At 53.5% G+C, this 16,945-nt stretch overlaps 2 protein-coding genes across 6 annotated transcripts in view; both read left to right on the plus strand.

Moving 5' to 3' along the window:
* Positions 1 to 8,298: 8,298 nt before the first annotated feature.
* LOC126490399 (3-galactosyl-N-acetylglucosaminide 4-alpha-L-fucosyltransferase FUT3-like) lies at positions 8,299 to 12,763 on the plus strand. 5 transcript variants are annotated; one of them, XM_050125339.1, is made up of 3 exons: positions 8,299 to 8,447; positions 10,735 to 10,967; positions 11,316 to 12,763. In XM_050125339.1, the coding sequence occupies exon 3, from the start codon at positions 11,327 to 11,329 to the stop codon at positions 12,413 to 12,415; it is 1,089 nt and encodes a 362-aa protein (XP_049981296.1). In that variant the 5' UTR covers positions 8,299 to 8,447; positions 10,735 to 10,967; positions 11,316 to 11,326; the 3' UTR covers positions 12,416 to 12,763. The 5 variants fall into 5 exon arrangements, with proteins under 5 accessions (XP_049981296.1, XP_049981300.1, XP_049981297.1 ...); XM_050125343.1 differs by having other exon boundaries at positions 10,735 to 10,899; XM_050125342.1 differs by having other exon boundaries at positions 8,341 to 8,447; positions 10,866 to 10,967.
* The window catches only part of LOC126490367 (3-galactosyl-N-acetylglucosaminide 4-alpha-L-fucosyltransferase FUT3-like), a 23,404-nt gene continuing 14,793 nt past the window's right edge, over positions 8,335 to 16,945 (plus strand). Inside the window, 1 exon segment of the mRNA XM_050125268.1 lies at positions 8,335 to 8,447. The gene's annotated coding sequence lies outside the window, so the exon portion shown is untranslated.

Genomic DNA, 16,945 nt, shown 5'->3' on the forward strand with positions numbered 1-16,945 from the left:
CTGTCCCCACCATCCTTCCCCCGCCATCCTATCCCCCGCCATCCTGTCCTCACCATCCTGTCCTCACCATCCTGTCCCCACCATCCTGTCCCCCACCATTCTGCCCCCACCATCCTGGGCCACCCACCCTGACACCCCACTAAGAATGTGGAGAGGCTGTGAGTGACAGGCTGTGGAGTCCGGGTGGCTTGCTCTTCCCTCCCACACAGCTGGTCTCCGCAGCACATGGAAAGCCCATCAACAGTCACCTGACTGACACCTAGGAGGCCCCTCTGAGCCTCTCACTAAACACCACAAGGCCTGCTTTTCTGCATTGAGACAGGCTCTTGCACAACCACCCAGGCCAGCTTGGAACTTGCAATTTTCCTGCTTCAGCCTCCTGTCTGGATGGCAAGTACTTGCCACTGCACCGGGCTCGGGCCTTGCCTAAGCATGGATGACTGTGGGAGCTGCAGCTGCCTGACTTGGGGTGCAGGAGTCAGAGGTTGAAGAACGAGAGAGGGACCTGGGCCTTGCTCCCTCTGTCTGCTGGAGACTGAGAGGGAACAAAAGGACGCAAATGTGTGCACACTGGGGCACACTCGATGACTGATAGTCTGTTACAAATGCAGGGTCACCTCTACATCCTTCTCCAGGCAACCTGGATCTGAGCCACAGGGGAGGAAACTTAGGGACCCTGGTAGAGCAGAGGCTCCATCACACCTCCAGGAATTTGCCCGGAAAAACCCAAAGCTACTGAGTTTAAAGTTCAGAGGTGGAGCTCCTACCTAGAATCCCCAGTGAGGGGCTGGGGGCGTGGTCATGGTGGAGCCCTGCCTAGAATCCCTAGTGAGGGTTTGGGCTTGATCAGGGGCAGATCTCTCAAGGCCCTGGGTCCCTTACGCAGCTATCACCAGAGAGAAGGGACCCTACCATCCTCCTCTTCTGAAGAGTGGCCGCAGCAGGGTAGAGGGCCCTCTGCCTCCCCAGGTCACTTTACTGTGGTTCTCCAGCCTTCAGAGAGCTGTCAAAGGCAAGGCTGCAGCCTCTGGACCCTGGATCGAATTCGGGCTCTGCCACTTTGTGCACGCATGTGACTCTGAGACCATTACTGTCTCTGTGCCTCAGTTTCCCTGTCTGTCAAATGGAAATAATAGGCCAGCAATAGCTGTGCCGACACCAGGTGGCTTGGTGGCTAACACTGATTTATGCTGGTGTCTGCCCGCTACGCCATACAGTGTGCTGCTTAGGGGCCCCGCCAGGCCCCGGCCTCCCTCCTGGCCGGCAGGGAGGGGCTAAGCGGGAAACAGGCTAATTTTAGTTCTGATGACACCCCCCTGGCTGCCAGCCTTGTGCAAACATCCCCAGCCAAGCGTCCCCCACCCCCAGCCCGCCGCCGAGGAGCTGTTTATTCATTCTTGTTGGCCCAGCTTGCCTGTGCCTGCCACCCAGGACTCTGTCCAGAGCCCGTGTCCCACCGTGTCACCCCGGGGGGGCCGCTCACCTGAGGCCTCTGCAAGGCCTGGAGACTGTCCCAGCCCACTCAGACATTGTCCCTTCAGGGTCCTGCAGGTCCAGGTCGTGCCCCACGGGTCTGGGGGAAGAGTCTGTAGAGGCGAGGAAGATTTGGACTGGAGCTTTGGCTGCCTATCCATTCATCCATTCGTTCATTCGTGCAGTATATTTCCAACTCTGTCAGGGGACACTCCAGTTGTCAACGACAGAGACAAAGTAGCTGACGAGATGGGCAAGCTAGGATAAATGAGGAACTAGAACGCAGCCGCGAGGATTGGCGGACACACCGGGGAGTGCGAGAGGTTAATTTCTCTGTGTAAATCCGGTCTCAAGTAGCCCAGGCTGGCCTCCAGCTTGCTGTGCAGCTGGGGAGGAGCCCTGGGGCCCCATGCATGCTGGGTAAGCACGGTATCCACGGAGCCTCAAAGCCCCGCAGAAATGCGAGGCACACGTGCAAATATCCTGGGGTCAGAACGCTGAAGAAGCAAAGGGTCCTGGGATGGTCGGGAACGGAGGCCGGCCTCATATCCAGCTACCCTGTTACCATGCCAGACTTGGGAGGTGACGGGACTGAGGACCGCAGCTGGGCTTGCTGAGTCTCAGTAGCTGGCAGGTGGATTCCAGCTGTAAATGAGGGCTTCCGGAACATTCTGAGAGTCCAGGGAGGGGAAATTATGGCTCTCAAGAGAATGCTAATGGGGCGGCAGGGCGGATAGGGACAAATGCCAGAGTGTCTTCAGCACGTGGCATCTCCATACGTTCCCCGCGGTGCTGGGCCTGTTGCCCAGGTTGTTGACATGACATTCTAGATTTTTTTCTTTTACCCGAGTGTGGGACAGGTGTCCTAGAAAAAACAAATCCCCCAAATAAAAGCCCTGAAAAAACCCCGTGCTTTTAACCTCTTCCTCACAGCCTAGCTCTTCTCCTTCTGGCAAAATTCTTGACGACTTTTTTTTTTTTTTTTAACTTTTCAAACCACCATACCTCGACTCCCCAAAACCTGCCAGAGAGAAAGGCCCCTTTGTTCTGGCCCTACACGATCTCTGGAATTTTTTTCTGCCAGGTACCTACAAGGTCTTGTTTCTTCTCACACTCCTTGGCAAGGGGCTTTTTCTTTCTTTTTTCTTTCCCTCTACTTGACAAAAGATGTCCTGGTGACATTTATTTTCAGAAACTGGAAATCAAGCGTGCCTGGCCCGCCTCTTCACCCACTATGAGCTGAAACTTAAGCTTCGTGAACCTGGCGGGTTTGGGGTGTCAGGGCAGGCAGACCCCGACGTGCCAGGGGCCCCAGGGTGAGGACAGGATGGGGGCGGGTGGCAAGGCCATGCCAGGTTTCTGTCACCTGGATTTTCCTGGGCTCCGGGTGCATTCCACCGCCCCCAGCCTGGAGAGAGTCAAGGAGAGGTTGAGCTCTTATGTGTGTATATATATAGACAGGGTCTTTACATTGCCCTGACTGCCCTGGAACTCAGTCTGTAGTCCAGGCTGGCCTTGAACTCACAGAGATCCTCTTGCCTCTGCCTCCTGAGCGCTGGGATTAAAGGCGTGCACCACTACTGTCCAGCCAGGCCAGTTCTTAAGAGTAATGCGGGAGGGGACACCGAGGCCATGTTTCCTGGCTCAAGCTCACAGTGGTGTAGGAAGACATGTGAAGGCCTTTCAGGTTCTCAGATGGAGAATTACTAAACCCACCACCCCACAGATCACGCTGGCACAGACTAGGCAGGGTACATTCTGAGAAGTTCTGGGATGACCCCCAAAGTCACATAGCTTCCAGAGACAGGTCTATACCCCAAAGTCAAGAGACCTGAGGGAAAATGGATCCAGATTTCAGACAGATCACCTGTTAGGTACTGCAGGGCTAGGAGTGTAAATGAGAATTTCTGGAATGTTCTAGAACACTCTGTGTCTGGGAGAATTGCTACTCTCAAAAATGAAGAATGCCGGGTGATGGTGGCGCACCTTTGCGATCCCGGCACTCTGGAGGCAGAGGCAGGGATTTAAAGCCAACCTGGTCTACAGAGTGAATTCCAGGACAGCCAGAGCTGCTACATGCCAAGAGACAATGGGTTTGGATGAGCCTCAGTTTCCTTACTTTCACAGTGAACGCACAGGGAAGCCAGAGACACGTATTCATTTTGGCCCAGGTGGAAAGCCAGAAGGAGCCCTGACAGCTGACAACGTGGGGGGCCGGGGTGCTCTGACAAGCCCACCAGTGACCCCAGGCCTGAGCCAGCTTCTGCGTACCCATGGCTCCTGAGCCACCCACACAGCACACCTGGCTGCCGGTGTGCGGGAGGGGCCGAGGAGGCCACGGCTGGGGATTGCTTGCACAGCAGGGGAAGAGCAGGTCCTGGGTCCATGGGGGATGGGCATGGGTTTGAACCACAGGGTGGTGAATGGTCCCCAGCCTGGGAGCAGACCCCTCCGCCATTGCAGACCCCTAGGTCTGGGGGAATGAAGTTCCAGCAGGTTTGTAAGCTGCTGGAGCATTTTAGGGCCTGAGGAGACCTAAGACTCTCAGAACACATGGATGGCCCACCCCAGCCTGGAAGTTGGTCCCAGCTGGCCCTGAGCCTGGGAGAGGGACTTCCAGGGGCCTACTCTGTACATGGCACCTTTCACTCAGAGAGGGTCAGAGGAAGCCTCTGGGTTCACAGCACTCTGGGGAGGAATGCTGGCCCCCAGTTGCTGGGCAGGCGTCCCCTGACCCCAAGGACTGGCCCTGTCACGTCAGTGGCCGGTCCCTCTGCCTCTCTCAGGTTCTTGACCACTTTGCCCAGCTGTGTGACTAAGGTGGGGACCAGGAAGATCAGGCAGAACAAACATTTCTGAAAAGGAAACTGTACAGGTGGTGTGCAGACATAAAGCCACAGTGGTGTTGGGTGGTGGCTTGAAGGATGGGGCAGGGTGCTCAGCAGAGAGGTGCCTGAAGCAAGACCAGACCCCGAGGTGCTTCCTGCCGTCAAAGGGCTAAGGCAAGCAGGGCAGTGGTGGCGCACGCCTTTAATCCCAGCACTCTGGAGGCAGAGGCAGGCGGATCTCTGTGAGTTCAAGGCCAGCCTGGTCTACAAGAGCTAGTTCCAGGACAGGCTCCAAAAGCTACAGAGAAACCCTGCCTCAAAAAAAGGGGGGGTGGCTAGTGGACGACTCCAGGCAGGGTGCTTACCGTCCACTCCATGAGGACCTGAGTTAGAATCTCCAGGACCCATGGAGAAAGCTACACTTAGTGATGTGTGCACCCTGGAACCCAGCCCTGGGGTAGACACAGGAAGATCCCGGGGCTTGTTGACCACTGGCCCAGCTCAGGCCAGTGAGACTCTCAGAAAACAAGACAGAACTAGGCAGACAGCCAAGGCTGACATCTGGTCTTCATGCGTGTGCGTGCACACACACACACACACACACACACACACACACGGCTGCTGGCTCATTTCCAGTCATGCTCACACACTCACATATGAATTTGTGCACGTGTACACACACACGGACACACAGGGATACAGGTTCATTTCCAGGCACTCAGGCACACATACATGCATACTAGGATTTCAGATTAATTTCTAGTCATGTATACACACACACATACACACATGCGCACACACATGCACTCGTGTGTGCACAAACATGGCTAGTCCCCATGGACAGATGGCATTCTCTGGGACAGGTCAGAAAGGGCCTGATGGAACAGAGGTTCTGAACCCCAAGCCTCCCTTATCTACAGTTGAGATTCAGAGTTGGGGCTCAACTAGGACCTGGGCTCAGCCTAGGGTCAGAGACTCAGCCCGGGGATCAGGGTACAGGATTCTGGTACTGTCCTTGGGGACATCACCGTTCCACCGTCCTGGTAGCCTGGCCTTCACCACCATGCTGGGCGGCACCCAGGGGCTTCCAGCCGGCTTCCAGGCTCAGCAGGTTGGGTTTAGGAGCGTGGAAAATTCCTGCCAGCCCTGGGGCCTGCTGGATCTCACCCACTGTAGCCCACACCCCACAGTGACCTGCTGATGGATGCCTCTCGCTCCAGGGACTTTAGGGGCCCTCACACCTGGGTGCTGGTGTGTGATGCCAGCACCCCCACAATCCATCTGGCCATGGGTCAAATGAGAGTCTCTTTCTGCCAGAGGCAGGTGGGATACCCGGAGGCCACCACATACCTCCTCTGAGGCAGAAAGGCCTGCTGGGATGGCCAAGCTCCCCTTGTGGCTTTGGGGACATCTAGAAATCAAACATCCCTGCTGCTATTCTTTGGGTCGTCATGCTGTGTTGAAGAGGCTGGAAACAGAGCCCAGCTCAGGCTGCCTCTGTGACCAAACGTCACAACCGCACATATAGACTACAGGCCCATCTTAAATGACAAGAGCCCTTTGGCTCATTGCATTCATGCTGGGCGGTGGTGGTGCACGCCTTTTATCCCAGCACTCGGGAGGCAGAAGCAGATGGATCTTTGTGAGTTCGAGGCCAGCCTGGTCTACAGAGTGAGTTCCAGGACAGCCAGCACTACACAGAGAAACCCTGCCTGTCTCAAAAATGAACAAACAAGCAACAATTATCAACAAAAAACCCAGATAAGTAAATAATTCATTTTATTCTGTGAAATATGATCGAGTATTTCCCAGCCCTTCTGTCTTATCCTCCTTAGCCCAGGCAGAAAAAGTAGGCTGAGCCATCCTACACCCAGGGAACTCAGAAAACTGGAAGGACAGGGAAGTTATAGGTTGAGGAGGTTTCCTGGAAGAGGTGCGTACCCACGGAGACTGCAGAGTCCAAAGCTCACCCATCCAGTGCTTGACCATGGGCCTATGTCACCGTGACATTAAGACTGACAGCTCAGAAATCATGCCCAGAAGTCAGACTAATCCAGCCAGAGAGAGGTCAAGAGCGGTCACTTCCTTCAGCAAACCAAGTCCTGGGACCCCACCCACCTGGCATGGTGAGACTCGGGGTGACACAAAGCGGAGCAACTCGGTAGAGTGGAGACTTCCGTCCCTGGAGAAGACAGATTCTGATTAAAAAACCAACCATCCAGAACATGTCTCCATCCACCAGGAGAGGGAAAACGTTTCCCGGATAGCCAGAGCTCGTGGAAAAAGACACTGGTTTTACAGTCACAAGTACGTGACCTTCCTGTGCCAGAGCCCCTGCCTCTGCCAGGGTCAGCCACTGACACCACAAGCCTCATGGGATAAAAGGGCAGATTATTGAATCTACTCTGAAAAGAAAAAGGGAGGATATAGGTATGATAAGACAAAAAGACAGATTACAGAATCTATTTTTATTTTATTTAATTAATTAATTTATTTATTATGTATACAATATTCTGTCTGTGTGTATGTTTGCAGGCCAGAAGAGGGCACCAGACCTCATTACAGATGGTTGTGAGCCACCATGTGGTTGCCGGGAATTGAACTCAGGACCTTTGGAAGAGCAGGCAATGCTCTTAACCACTGAGCCTTCTCTCCAGCCCCCCAGAATCTACTTTTAAAAAGCAACTACTAGTAGTTTTAAATGTTCTACATTGGATTGGACTTTTGTATATTGTATACAAATTTTGTATATTGTTACAAATTTGAGATTAATTTTGTTAGAACATACTGTACATACATTTTTTTTTAAATTTATTTATTATGTATATAGTGTTCTGGGCACCAGATCTAATTATAGATGGGTGTGAGCCATCATGTGGTTGCTGGGAATTGAACTCAGGACCTTCAGAACAGCAGTCAGTTCTTTTAACCTCTGAGCCATCTCTCCAGCCCTGTACATACATTTTTACTCTTGTTCAAGGTGTTATACCTATGCAACTCATTCAACAATGTAATGCAAATTTCTAGACCTTGAAAATTATTATTACAAACTGTTTAGGGTAATAAGGAAATACAGGGTTAGTAATTAGTCACCTAGTATAATTGAACTTATGGTCACATTTAGGTATGCTTTCAAGGTCAAACAAATATATTTTTTAGATAGACAAGTCATCTTCAAATGCTTCAGAGATCTACAGAATATAGCATTTAAGATGTTTTAATAACCTATGTTCTCTTTTGTGACAATGAGACATGTCTGCTCCTGGCAGCACCAACCTACTTCAGAGAAAATAATGGACATTGAAGAAACTCCATGGGGAGTTTACTTTCTTTGTGGCAAAAGTAAATCACTAGGGGCTGGAGAGATGGCTCAGAGGTTAAGAGCACTGACTGCTCTTCCAGAGGTCCTGAGTTCAATTCCCAGCAACCACATGGTGGCTCACAGTGCAGCTATAATGAGATCTGGTGCCCTCTTCTGGCATGCAAGCATACATGGAAGGAATGTTGTATACATAATAAATAAGTAAATCTTATTAAAAAAAAGTAAATCACTGAACAAGAAAATGCCCTGCCTCAACTGCTGACAGTATGCTGTCCTAATAGGGCAAGCAGGACACAGAAGAAAGTGACTGCCAAATATTGTCAAGACAAGGAGGGACAGCCCTTCAGAATATCCTGCTTCACAGAAAAGTCTATTGGATATGCTAGGCCTGTAGAGCGAAGATGGATGCCCCAACGTTGCAGAGGAACCTTGGGTGTGTGTCCAGGCAGCCAGCTGATTCTGTCATTTCTCACATTTTTTGGAAGTCGCTTGCTTGCACTTTCTGCTTACTCAGTTTGTGTTCATTTGTATTTTAATAAGTAAAGCTTGCCTGAAGTTCAGAGAGTAAAACAGCCGCACTGATCAGCCTTACAGACCAGGCACCTCAGGAGTGGTAGCTCAGAGGCTGGCTCTTAGCCAAGCAACCCGGACCAAAGATAGAGGTTGGACCTTAAACTTAGATCACTGTTCATCTGGAAGCTGTGGGCTGGGTCATAAAGAAAACAATTGTAATACACTTCCTCCTTCCTTTCTTTCGGATCACCATTATTCTGAGAAGGATCCTGCGCTGATCAGGTCTGGGCTGCAGCTGCCTCCTGCTCCAGGTAAGGCCACTTGGGAAGACCATCTTACTTTAGCCCACTCGGGAGCACTTCTCTTGAGAGAAACCTCTTTAGCCTGTCCTTCCTCTTGTCTACCCTTAACTGGCTTACATTTAATTCCCAGTAAAGCCTGGGCTGGCCCGGACTGATGGCCCAGAGCCAGCAGCTCATACCCACGGGCAGGGGCTTAGCAGCGGCAGGGATCTGGGTTTGTGGAGCAGGAAGCGGGTCCCTGACTTTCCAAGGACAGAGTCAGGGGAGTTTAAACCTCATTCTGACCCAGGGCTGGTCTGGAAGTCATACCATCCACGGGCCATCCCGGCCCTCGCCCCGTTTGTTCTCACATGACAAAGGAGGGACGATCCCAGACATGTGCTGTGTCCATTTGTGTCTTAAGTTGTTGCCGTTGTTTTTATTTTCTTTCTGAGGGTCTCACATAGTCCAGGCTGGCCTCAAACTCCTTACGTAGCCAAGGATGACCCTAACTCTTGATTGTCCTGCCTCTATCTCCACCATGCTTGTTTTGGGGGACAGAACCCAGGGCTCCCTGTGCTGGGTGAACACTGCCCACAATCCCTACCCCTCATTCTCTGTTTTGTTTGGTCCGAGATGGGGTCCAGGTTAGCCCGAATGCTCCACTTTCCTGCCTCAGTGTCTGGAGTGAGTGCTGGGGTCATGAGTGTGTTGCCATGCCAGGGTGCGAATTTACAGCGATCTCCCCCCACACTGTTGGTTTTTCGAGACAGGGTTTCTCTGTGTAGCCCTGGCTGTCCTGGAACTCACTCTGTAGACCAGGCTGGCCTCGATCGAACTCACTGAAGCCCACCTGCCTCTGCCTCCTGAGTGCTGGGATTAAAGGCGTGTACCACCACTGCCTGGCGTTTCTACTGACACAGGAAGTCACCCTCGTTTGTCCTCTTCAGGTCGCTGTGTAAGTCATCACTGCCTGTCCCTTAGGGCTGCCCACACCAGAACCATGTGACACTGGCATAAAAACCAAACATTGTAATCTGAGGCACATAATCCCTCAGAGTAATAAACAGCAGAGACTTGAGGGGATCCACCCAAATTCAAAGCTGGGCCAACTTGTCACACTGCTTTCTTACCAGACACCTTGCTGGGGCCCAGATGGGAACATCACCCACCCACCTGCCAGGGTTTACAGCGCACAAACCTCCAATTCAAATTATAAATGGCAGGAAATGTCAACAAGATCACTATGGGATGGAGCACCCCCAGGACCCCATAGTGAGGGTTTGGGGCGTGGTTAGGGTGGAGCCCCGCCTAGAATCCCCAATGAGGGGCTGGGGAGTGGTCAGGGGTAAAGCCCCCACCAAGAAGCCCCCAGTGATGGTTTGGGGCGTGGTTAGGGTGGAGTCCCGCCTAGAATCCCCAGGGAGGGACTGGGGCGTGGTCAGGGTGGAGCCCCGCCTAGAATCCCCAGTGAGGGGCTAGGGGCGTGGTCAGGGATATTTTACTATTTATTTGTGTTGCGTGCTTGTGAGTGCAGTGCCTGAAGAGGCCAGCAGGGGGCTCTGGGTCTTCTGGAGCGGGAGGTACAGGTGGTTGTGAGCTGCCTGCTGTGTGGGTCCTGGGAATGGAACCCGGCTTGTCAACAAAAGCAGCCTGTGCTTGTAACAATTCAGAAATCTCCAGTTCCAAGTATCAATATTTACAGGATCTGTAATGCAGGCAGGGAGGAACAGCACAGCACCCAAGGAGGCCAAAATAGGGAGATCACAATGGGTTTGACGTTAACCCTGGGATACATGAGGCCTTATCAGAAAAATCCAAAAAATAAAGGCTGGGGAGCTGGCTGAGTCTATAAAGTACTTGCCTCCCTGAAATTAGGACCTGAATTCAAATCCCTGGTGCTTACATAAAAAAAGCCAGTATACGCCTCAAATCCCAAGGCTGGGGAGGTGGAGATGAGAGGATCGCTGGGGTCCCAATCAGGTGAACCATCAGGACTCCGCCTCCCATCCAAGTACTAAGTATTAACTGGGCCCAACCCTGCTTAGCTTCTGAGATCAGACGAGATCAGGCACGTCCAGGGTGGTATGGCCAAAGACGACTCCATCTCTAAATATAAGGCAGGAAACAATTGAGGAAGATGTCTGACAAGGACCTATGCAGCCCCCGACAGCCACGCTGAACGGGCTCTGTAGTTCCCTCGTTAGAAGGCACCTATAGACCCGAACTGTCTGTGGATTAGGGTGACAACTGATAAGTGGGGGCATTTGGGGTAGAGGAATGCCATTCTCTGAGCCTTAGTTTTCCCTTTTGTTAGACGGACGGTTCCAGGGTGCGTAGGTCAGAGATGGTGCGTCTCTGAGAGCTGAGGTCCCTGAAGAGCATCATCTCCTGGGTGAATGTGGGACCCTCCTCCACAGCCTCAAGCCTTACATCTCACCCTTCCAGCCAGAATCCTGGAACCGAAACTCCAGAGACGTCTGTGAGATTTTCTATTCGGGTCTAACTTCCCTGAAACTGGAGAAGAAACTGGGAAAAGGTGGAACCCAGGTGGGACCAGAGTAGAGAGAGGGTCTTTTGTCCAGAGTTAAGAAGGAGGGGGACCCACGGGGGCAAGACCTTGGGTCTCTGGATTTTTGCTGTGTCATTGTTTGAGGTCTGTCTTCCGACATAGAGAAAATGCTAACAGCGTCTATCAAGACTTAGCTGGGCATAGGAGCACATGCCTGCCATCCCAGCACTCGGAAGATGGAGGCCAGAGAGCCAGGCATTAACGTCATCCTTGACGACCGAGCTATTATAGGCCAGCGTGGGCTACATGAGACCCTTTTGAAACTGTCTAATAACCATGAATAATAACGTTGGGCCTCATCATCCTATCCTTCCATCTCTTCCCAGGTCCCCAGGCCATGGATATGCCCCGAGCAGTAAAGGCACAGTGTCCCTGGCGCCCATACCTCGTCAGCCTGCTGCTGCAGCTGCTCTTTGCTCTGGGTTTCTTCTCCTACACCCGAGTGTCCTATGACCGACCTGGACCCCCAGCTCCTGGTCGCTCCCCGGGACCAGCCTCCACCCCGACTCCCCCTGCCCCCAGACCTCTCCTCATCTTACTGTGGACATGGCCCTTCCACACACCAGTGGCTCTGTCGCCCTGTTCCAAGATGCTCCCGGGCACCGTCGACTGCCAGCTGACCGCCAACCGGAGCTTGTACCCCCAAGCAGACGCAGTCATCGTCCACCACCGTGAAGTCAGCGCCAACCCCAAGTCACAGCTGCCACCTCAGCCGAGACCACCAGGCCAGCGCTGGGTGTGGTTCAGCTTGGAGTCGCCTAGCCACTGCAGCCATCTGTCAGCCCTGGATGGTTACTTCAACCTCACCATGTCCTATCGCAGTGACTCTGACATCTTCACGCCCTATGGCTGGCTGGAGCCGTGGCCGGAGCCTCCAGGCCAAATCCAGGTCAACCTGTCTGCCAAGACTGACCTAGTGGCCTGGGCTGTGTCCAACTGGAACTCCAAGTCGGCCCGGGTGCAGTACTATGAGAACCTTAAGAGTCACCTCCGTGTCGACGTGTATGGCCGAGGGCATAAACCGCTTCCCCAAGGCAACATGACGGAGACACTGGCCAGATACAAGTTTTACCTGGCGTTCGAAAATTCCCTCCACCCAGATTACATCACAGAGAAGCTGTGGAGGAATGCTCTGGAAGCCTGGGCCGTGCCTGTGGTCCTGGGGCCCAGCAGGAAGAACTATGAACGGTTCCTGCCCCCTGACGCCTTCATCCACGTGGATGACTTCAAGAGCCCAGGGGACCTGGCTCGGTACCTGCAGGAGCTGGACAGGGATAGCCTGAGCTACCAGCGTTACTTTCGCTGGAGGAAGACGCTCAGGCCTCGCTTGGGGAGCATGGTTCTGGCCTTCTGCAAGGCGTGCAGGCAGCTGCAATGGGACCAGAAGTACCAGACGGTCCCCAGTGTGGCCTCTTGGTTCCACTGAGGTGGCTGTCCAGAGTCCTACAGGCAGTGTCCAACCCAAAGTCACTGTCTGTAGCACCTAGGTGACAGACACCCCCCTTTACCTGGGACCCCTTAATGGGCACCCTTAGCTTCCCAGAACCTTGGTTCTGGGGTCTTCATGTAGAACTTTGTCCACTGTGGGTGTGGGTAGCTAGAAGCCTGAGCCATAGGAAGAGAACCTGTTGCTGACACACTCCGCTCCAGGCCATGACTTCCTAGGTCCCTCCCACTCGTGGGTAGGGGGTCTGCCTTAATTGCTTGCTGTATTTATGAAGCAGCTATCCCTGTGGCAGCTGTGGGTATGGAACAGACACAGCCATCTACATGAGACCTTATTCTATGAGTCTCACTCAGGGTGGGAGTTGGTGTGATCAGGAGCCTCAGCCCTGTGGGTGGCCCTGTGTGGCTCCTCAGCCTGGGTGCAGAGCTGAGGCTGTGGAGATGCTCTGTTTACGTTTCCATCTCTGGTAGGTTCCACCCTGCTCTGCGGCTGGCATGCTGGAAGTGGGTGGGAGACGGGACGCCAAGGTCCCTGCGGGCCTGGGTGGGAGCTGCTTCCCTGAGCACAGGGACACACACCCACCTGGGCAAGGGAGCCTTGGGGAGTACAGCTTTGGACTCCCAGACCAACTCTGAGGCTCCATAGTCTGATCACACTGGGGAAACTGAGGCCAGGAACAATCACTACTAGTTACTGGGTTCCACGGCACATGGTGGTTCTGGCCTTTCAGCCACCACTGGCCGATGAAACGGAATGGGAAATCCATCTCCTCACTCTGGGTGTCTCTGGAAGCTGGGGTGCTGGACAGAGCTCCGGGGTAGGTGTCTGAGTCTAACCTTGGTTCTGGGGTCTTTCTCTAGAACTTTTTCTCCAACGGAGAACACCCATGGGCTGGGGCCAGCACCACGTCCTGCAGGGCAGCGGGAGGTCTTGCTGAAAATATCTGGGTGAAGAGGGGTGCCCCTGGGAGCCCCCACTCTGGAGCATGGGGCAGAGGTGCATCTTTATCCCACTGACCATTGGGGAACCTGGACAGGGACAGAATTCCCTAAACGCCAACCTGAGAATCTGTAGATGCCAGGGTCATAGCAAGCTGGGATGAAAGTGTCCTCATCCTTTGTGGTACCCACAGAACTCGATCTCTGGGAACACAATACTACTTGGCACCCTTCAGGCCTTCCAAGGGTCAATGTAACACCAAGGCAAAGACACCTGCACCCCAGCACATGGTACCCCTGTCCTTCCACACCCAGCCAAGGTTTTAGGGTACAGGATCTGGGTCCTTGGGGACCCAGCTGTGCCCAGTAGATGCCAGCTTGGACTGGATGGGGGCTGACACCCATTCCAGACCTGTCCCCTGCCGGTGGAAGGAGACAGTCAGTGCCATGGGGAGCCAGTCCAGTGTAGGGTTCCGGGGTGCACTCAGACAGCGGCAGAATGGTCCGGTCCTCCACTCGTGGGCCCCAACCTGTATCTGTCACGAGTGGCTCGAATGAGCACAGGAAAGGACGACATCACTATCCCCTCAACTTATTTTCTCTGTAGGGGTTTGGTTCGTGAGTCTCGGGTGAGTCTAGAACTCGAGACATGGCCAAGCTTGGTCTCAAACCCCTGATCCTTGCGCGCCTCCCGAATGCTTGGATGACAGGCCTGTGCCAGCCCACACCGGTGCCACCACACCCAGCCTCAGCCTTCGTTGTCCTCTGCCTGTGTGGTCTCTAGCGTGTGCAATCCGCGCATGCACGCTTGCCAGTCCCTGCTGGGGTAGAAGCCAGTGGCGTTGCCTTTGGGGAACAGGATCTCTGGCTGCACCTGGTGTGCTCTCCTTCCGGGATGCTGGGTTTCTGGGAGCTCCCCAGTCCCCGGATCCTTTCATTCCCAGGTCCCTGGCCTCCTGCTGCTTTTCACGTGGGCCCTTAAGATCCAGGCTCGTGCTCGCAAAGCAGACGCGGCAGGCACTGGGACACGGTCCCAGCCTTCTGGTCTCCCTTTTCTCCCAGGACACTAGGAAGCCTCCCACTTCCGCCATCGGGCGAGGCCTGCATGCAAGCGCAGATGGGTATGGCGGCACTGTCTGCCACGCCCAGGAAGGAAACCCACACGCATGTGGACGTGGGCTTGCACGTGCACTCACCCCCTGCACGTGCATCGCCTGTCTGTGCTGACACTGCCGGCCTGAGAAATTCTCAAAGATCTGCAGCATTTCTGCAGATCTTCGAATCTATCACTCAGCCTGCGGAGGATCTAGAGAGACAGACGGTTCAGGGGTGAGGGATCCCCACATCGCACCCTACCCCCACCCTGCTGCAGTGCGCACGTGCCCTTAGGGCCATGCCTAGACCCCTGCCCCCAGTCAGCTCTTCACCCTCCCATCCCGGACGTTGACCTCCCTGCATCTGGGCCCCAGTGTGGCTGCCATTGCCCCTGCCCTCTCTCCAGATCCGTCTAGTTGGGCTCAGTGTGCCCGCTCTAGGAGGGGATGCGTTTTTCACTTTTTTAGAAATAAAGGGACCCAGTAGCACGTGTCTCTCACCCTAACACTTGAAAATCTGAGGCAGGAGAATTGGGGGAAGTTTGCCAAGGGCAGTTTGGAATGGAGCAACCTTTTGTGTTTTGTTTTTAATCCTCCAAAAAAGGTTGAGTCAGGCGGATCTCTGTGAGCTCAAGTCCAGCTGGGTCTACACAGTGAGTTCCAGGTCAGTCGAGCTACAAAAATAAAGAAACCCCGTTTTAAAAAAGAAAAAAAGAAGTCATATGGGGCCTCCAGGTGGCTCAGTGGGCCAAGACACTTAAGGCAGGGTCTCTCTGGGTAGCCCTGGCTAACCTGGAACTCTCTCTGTAGCCCAGGCTGGCCTCGAACTCAGAGATCCGCCTGCCTCTGCCTCCCGAGTGCTAGCAGTAGAGGCGTGTGATGTGTGCCAGCACACCAACACTTGCTGAAGACTACTTGCCTTGACTACTGACGGATACCATGTGCCTTAGGTGTTCCTGCAACAACACCACAGCCATAGCGACTCTTATAAAAACAAACATGTAGTTGGGGCTGGTTTACAGTTCAGAGACAGAGTCCATTGTCATGGTGATGAAGGGACACATGGTGGTGCACCAGCAGAAGTGCTGATGGCGCCGGCACTGAGAGACAGAAAAGGCAAGTGCGTGCCTCCGTGTGTGTGTGTGTGTGTGTGTGTGTGTGTGTGTGTGAGAGAGAGAGAGAGAGAGAGAGAGAGAGAGAGAGAGAGAGAGAGTGCGTGTGAGTGCGGGTGCGTGTGTGGTGAGAGTGTGCTACGTGAGTACGTGTGCGTGCGTACACAGTGCGCATACATGTGCGAGTGCGGTGTGTGTGTGTGTGAGAGAGTGTGAATGCGGGTACGTGAGTGTGTGTGTGTGTGGAGAGTGCGCGTACGTGTGCGGTGTGTGTGTGTGTATGGTGGTGTCAGGTGGTGGCGCACATCTGTCACACACACACCACACTTGAGGATCTGTAGTTCAAGCCTGCCCTACAGAGCCGACCTGGCAAAGTTAATATATCAGGGGCTGGGTACTCATAATGCTCCTGCAGAGGACTTGTGTTTGGTCCCAGCACAGACAGCTGCCCAGAACTCCAGAGACCCAACAGCTTTGTGATCCGTGGGTACCCATGATCACGTGCACACACCAGTGAAGGCACGTGCACGCAAAGTTTTTTTAAAGGCAAAAGTTCCATATCCATAAGAATGAGGGTTCACCATGTGAGTAACTTAAGAGTAGCCTACCACAGAACCCTGTGTGGGCCTAGAGGCGTGGTCAGGGTGGAGCACCTCCCTAGAATTCCCCAGTGAGCGGCTAGGGGCGTGGTCAAGGTGGAGCACCTCCCTAGAATCCCCCAGTGAGGGGCTGGAGGAGGGGCTCAGCCCCCCCATTACTTGCCCCAAACCCTGGGTTCCATCCCTGACTGAAGGAAAGGACAGCTTTAGGAAGGAGATGGCAATGAGGTTGCTGCCAGCAGCCGTCCCTGGCTGGCTGTCACAAGAACGTTCTCCTCTCCCCAATTGCACCACAGTTCACCAGGCCCATGATATTCCCACGTGTGAGCCATGGAGAAAGTTATTTACCTGTAAGTGCACACGCCTTTGGGTTTTTTTTTTAAAGTATGTTTATTTATTGTGTGCATGTTTCTGTTAATTTATGTGTGTATTTTTTTTTGTTTTGCTTTGTTCTTTTTTGAGACAGGGTTTCCCTGTGTAACAGTCCTAGCTGTAGGTGTAGACCAGGCTGGCCTCGAACTCACAGGGCTTCAATTGCCTCTGCCTCCCGAGTGTTGGGATTAAAGGCGTGCGCCACCACCGCCCAGCTGTGTGTGTGCATTTGTATGTGTTTGTGTGTGTGCATATGTGTGTGCTGGTGTATGAGTGTGTGATTGTATATGTATAAGCGTGTATGTGTTTGTGCACCTGTATATAAGTATGTATTGTGTACGCATACACGCACATGGAGGGCAGAGTCAGCTGTTGGTTCTCTTCTTCCCTCCCC

Source organism: Alexandromys fortis, unplaced genomic scaffold, assembly GCF_014885135.2.
Source record: "Alexandromys fortis isolate MF-2015 unplaced genomic scaffold, M_Fortis_MF-2015_v1.1 scaffold_243, whole genome shotgun sequence".
Taxonomy (NCBI): Eukaryota; Metazoa; Chordata; class Mammalia; order Rodentia; family Cricetidae; genus Alexandromys; species Alexandromys fortis.

Excerpts from the sequence above, each read along its gene's own strand:
- LOC126490399 (XM_050125339.1), top strand. The coding sequence starts at position 11,327 with ATGGATATGCCCCGAGCAGTAAAGGCACAGTGTCCCTGGCGCCCATAC.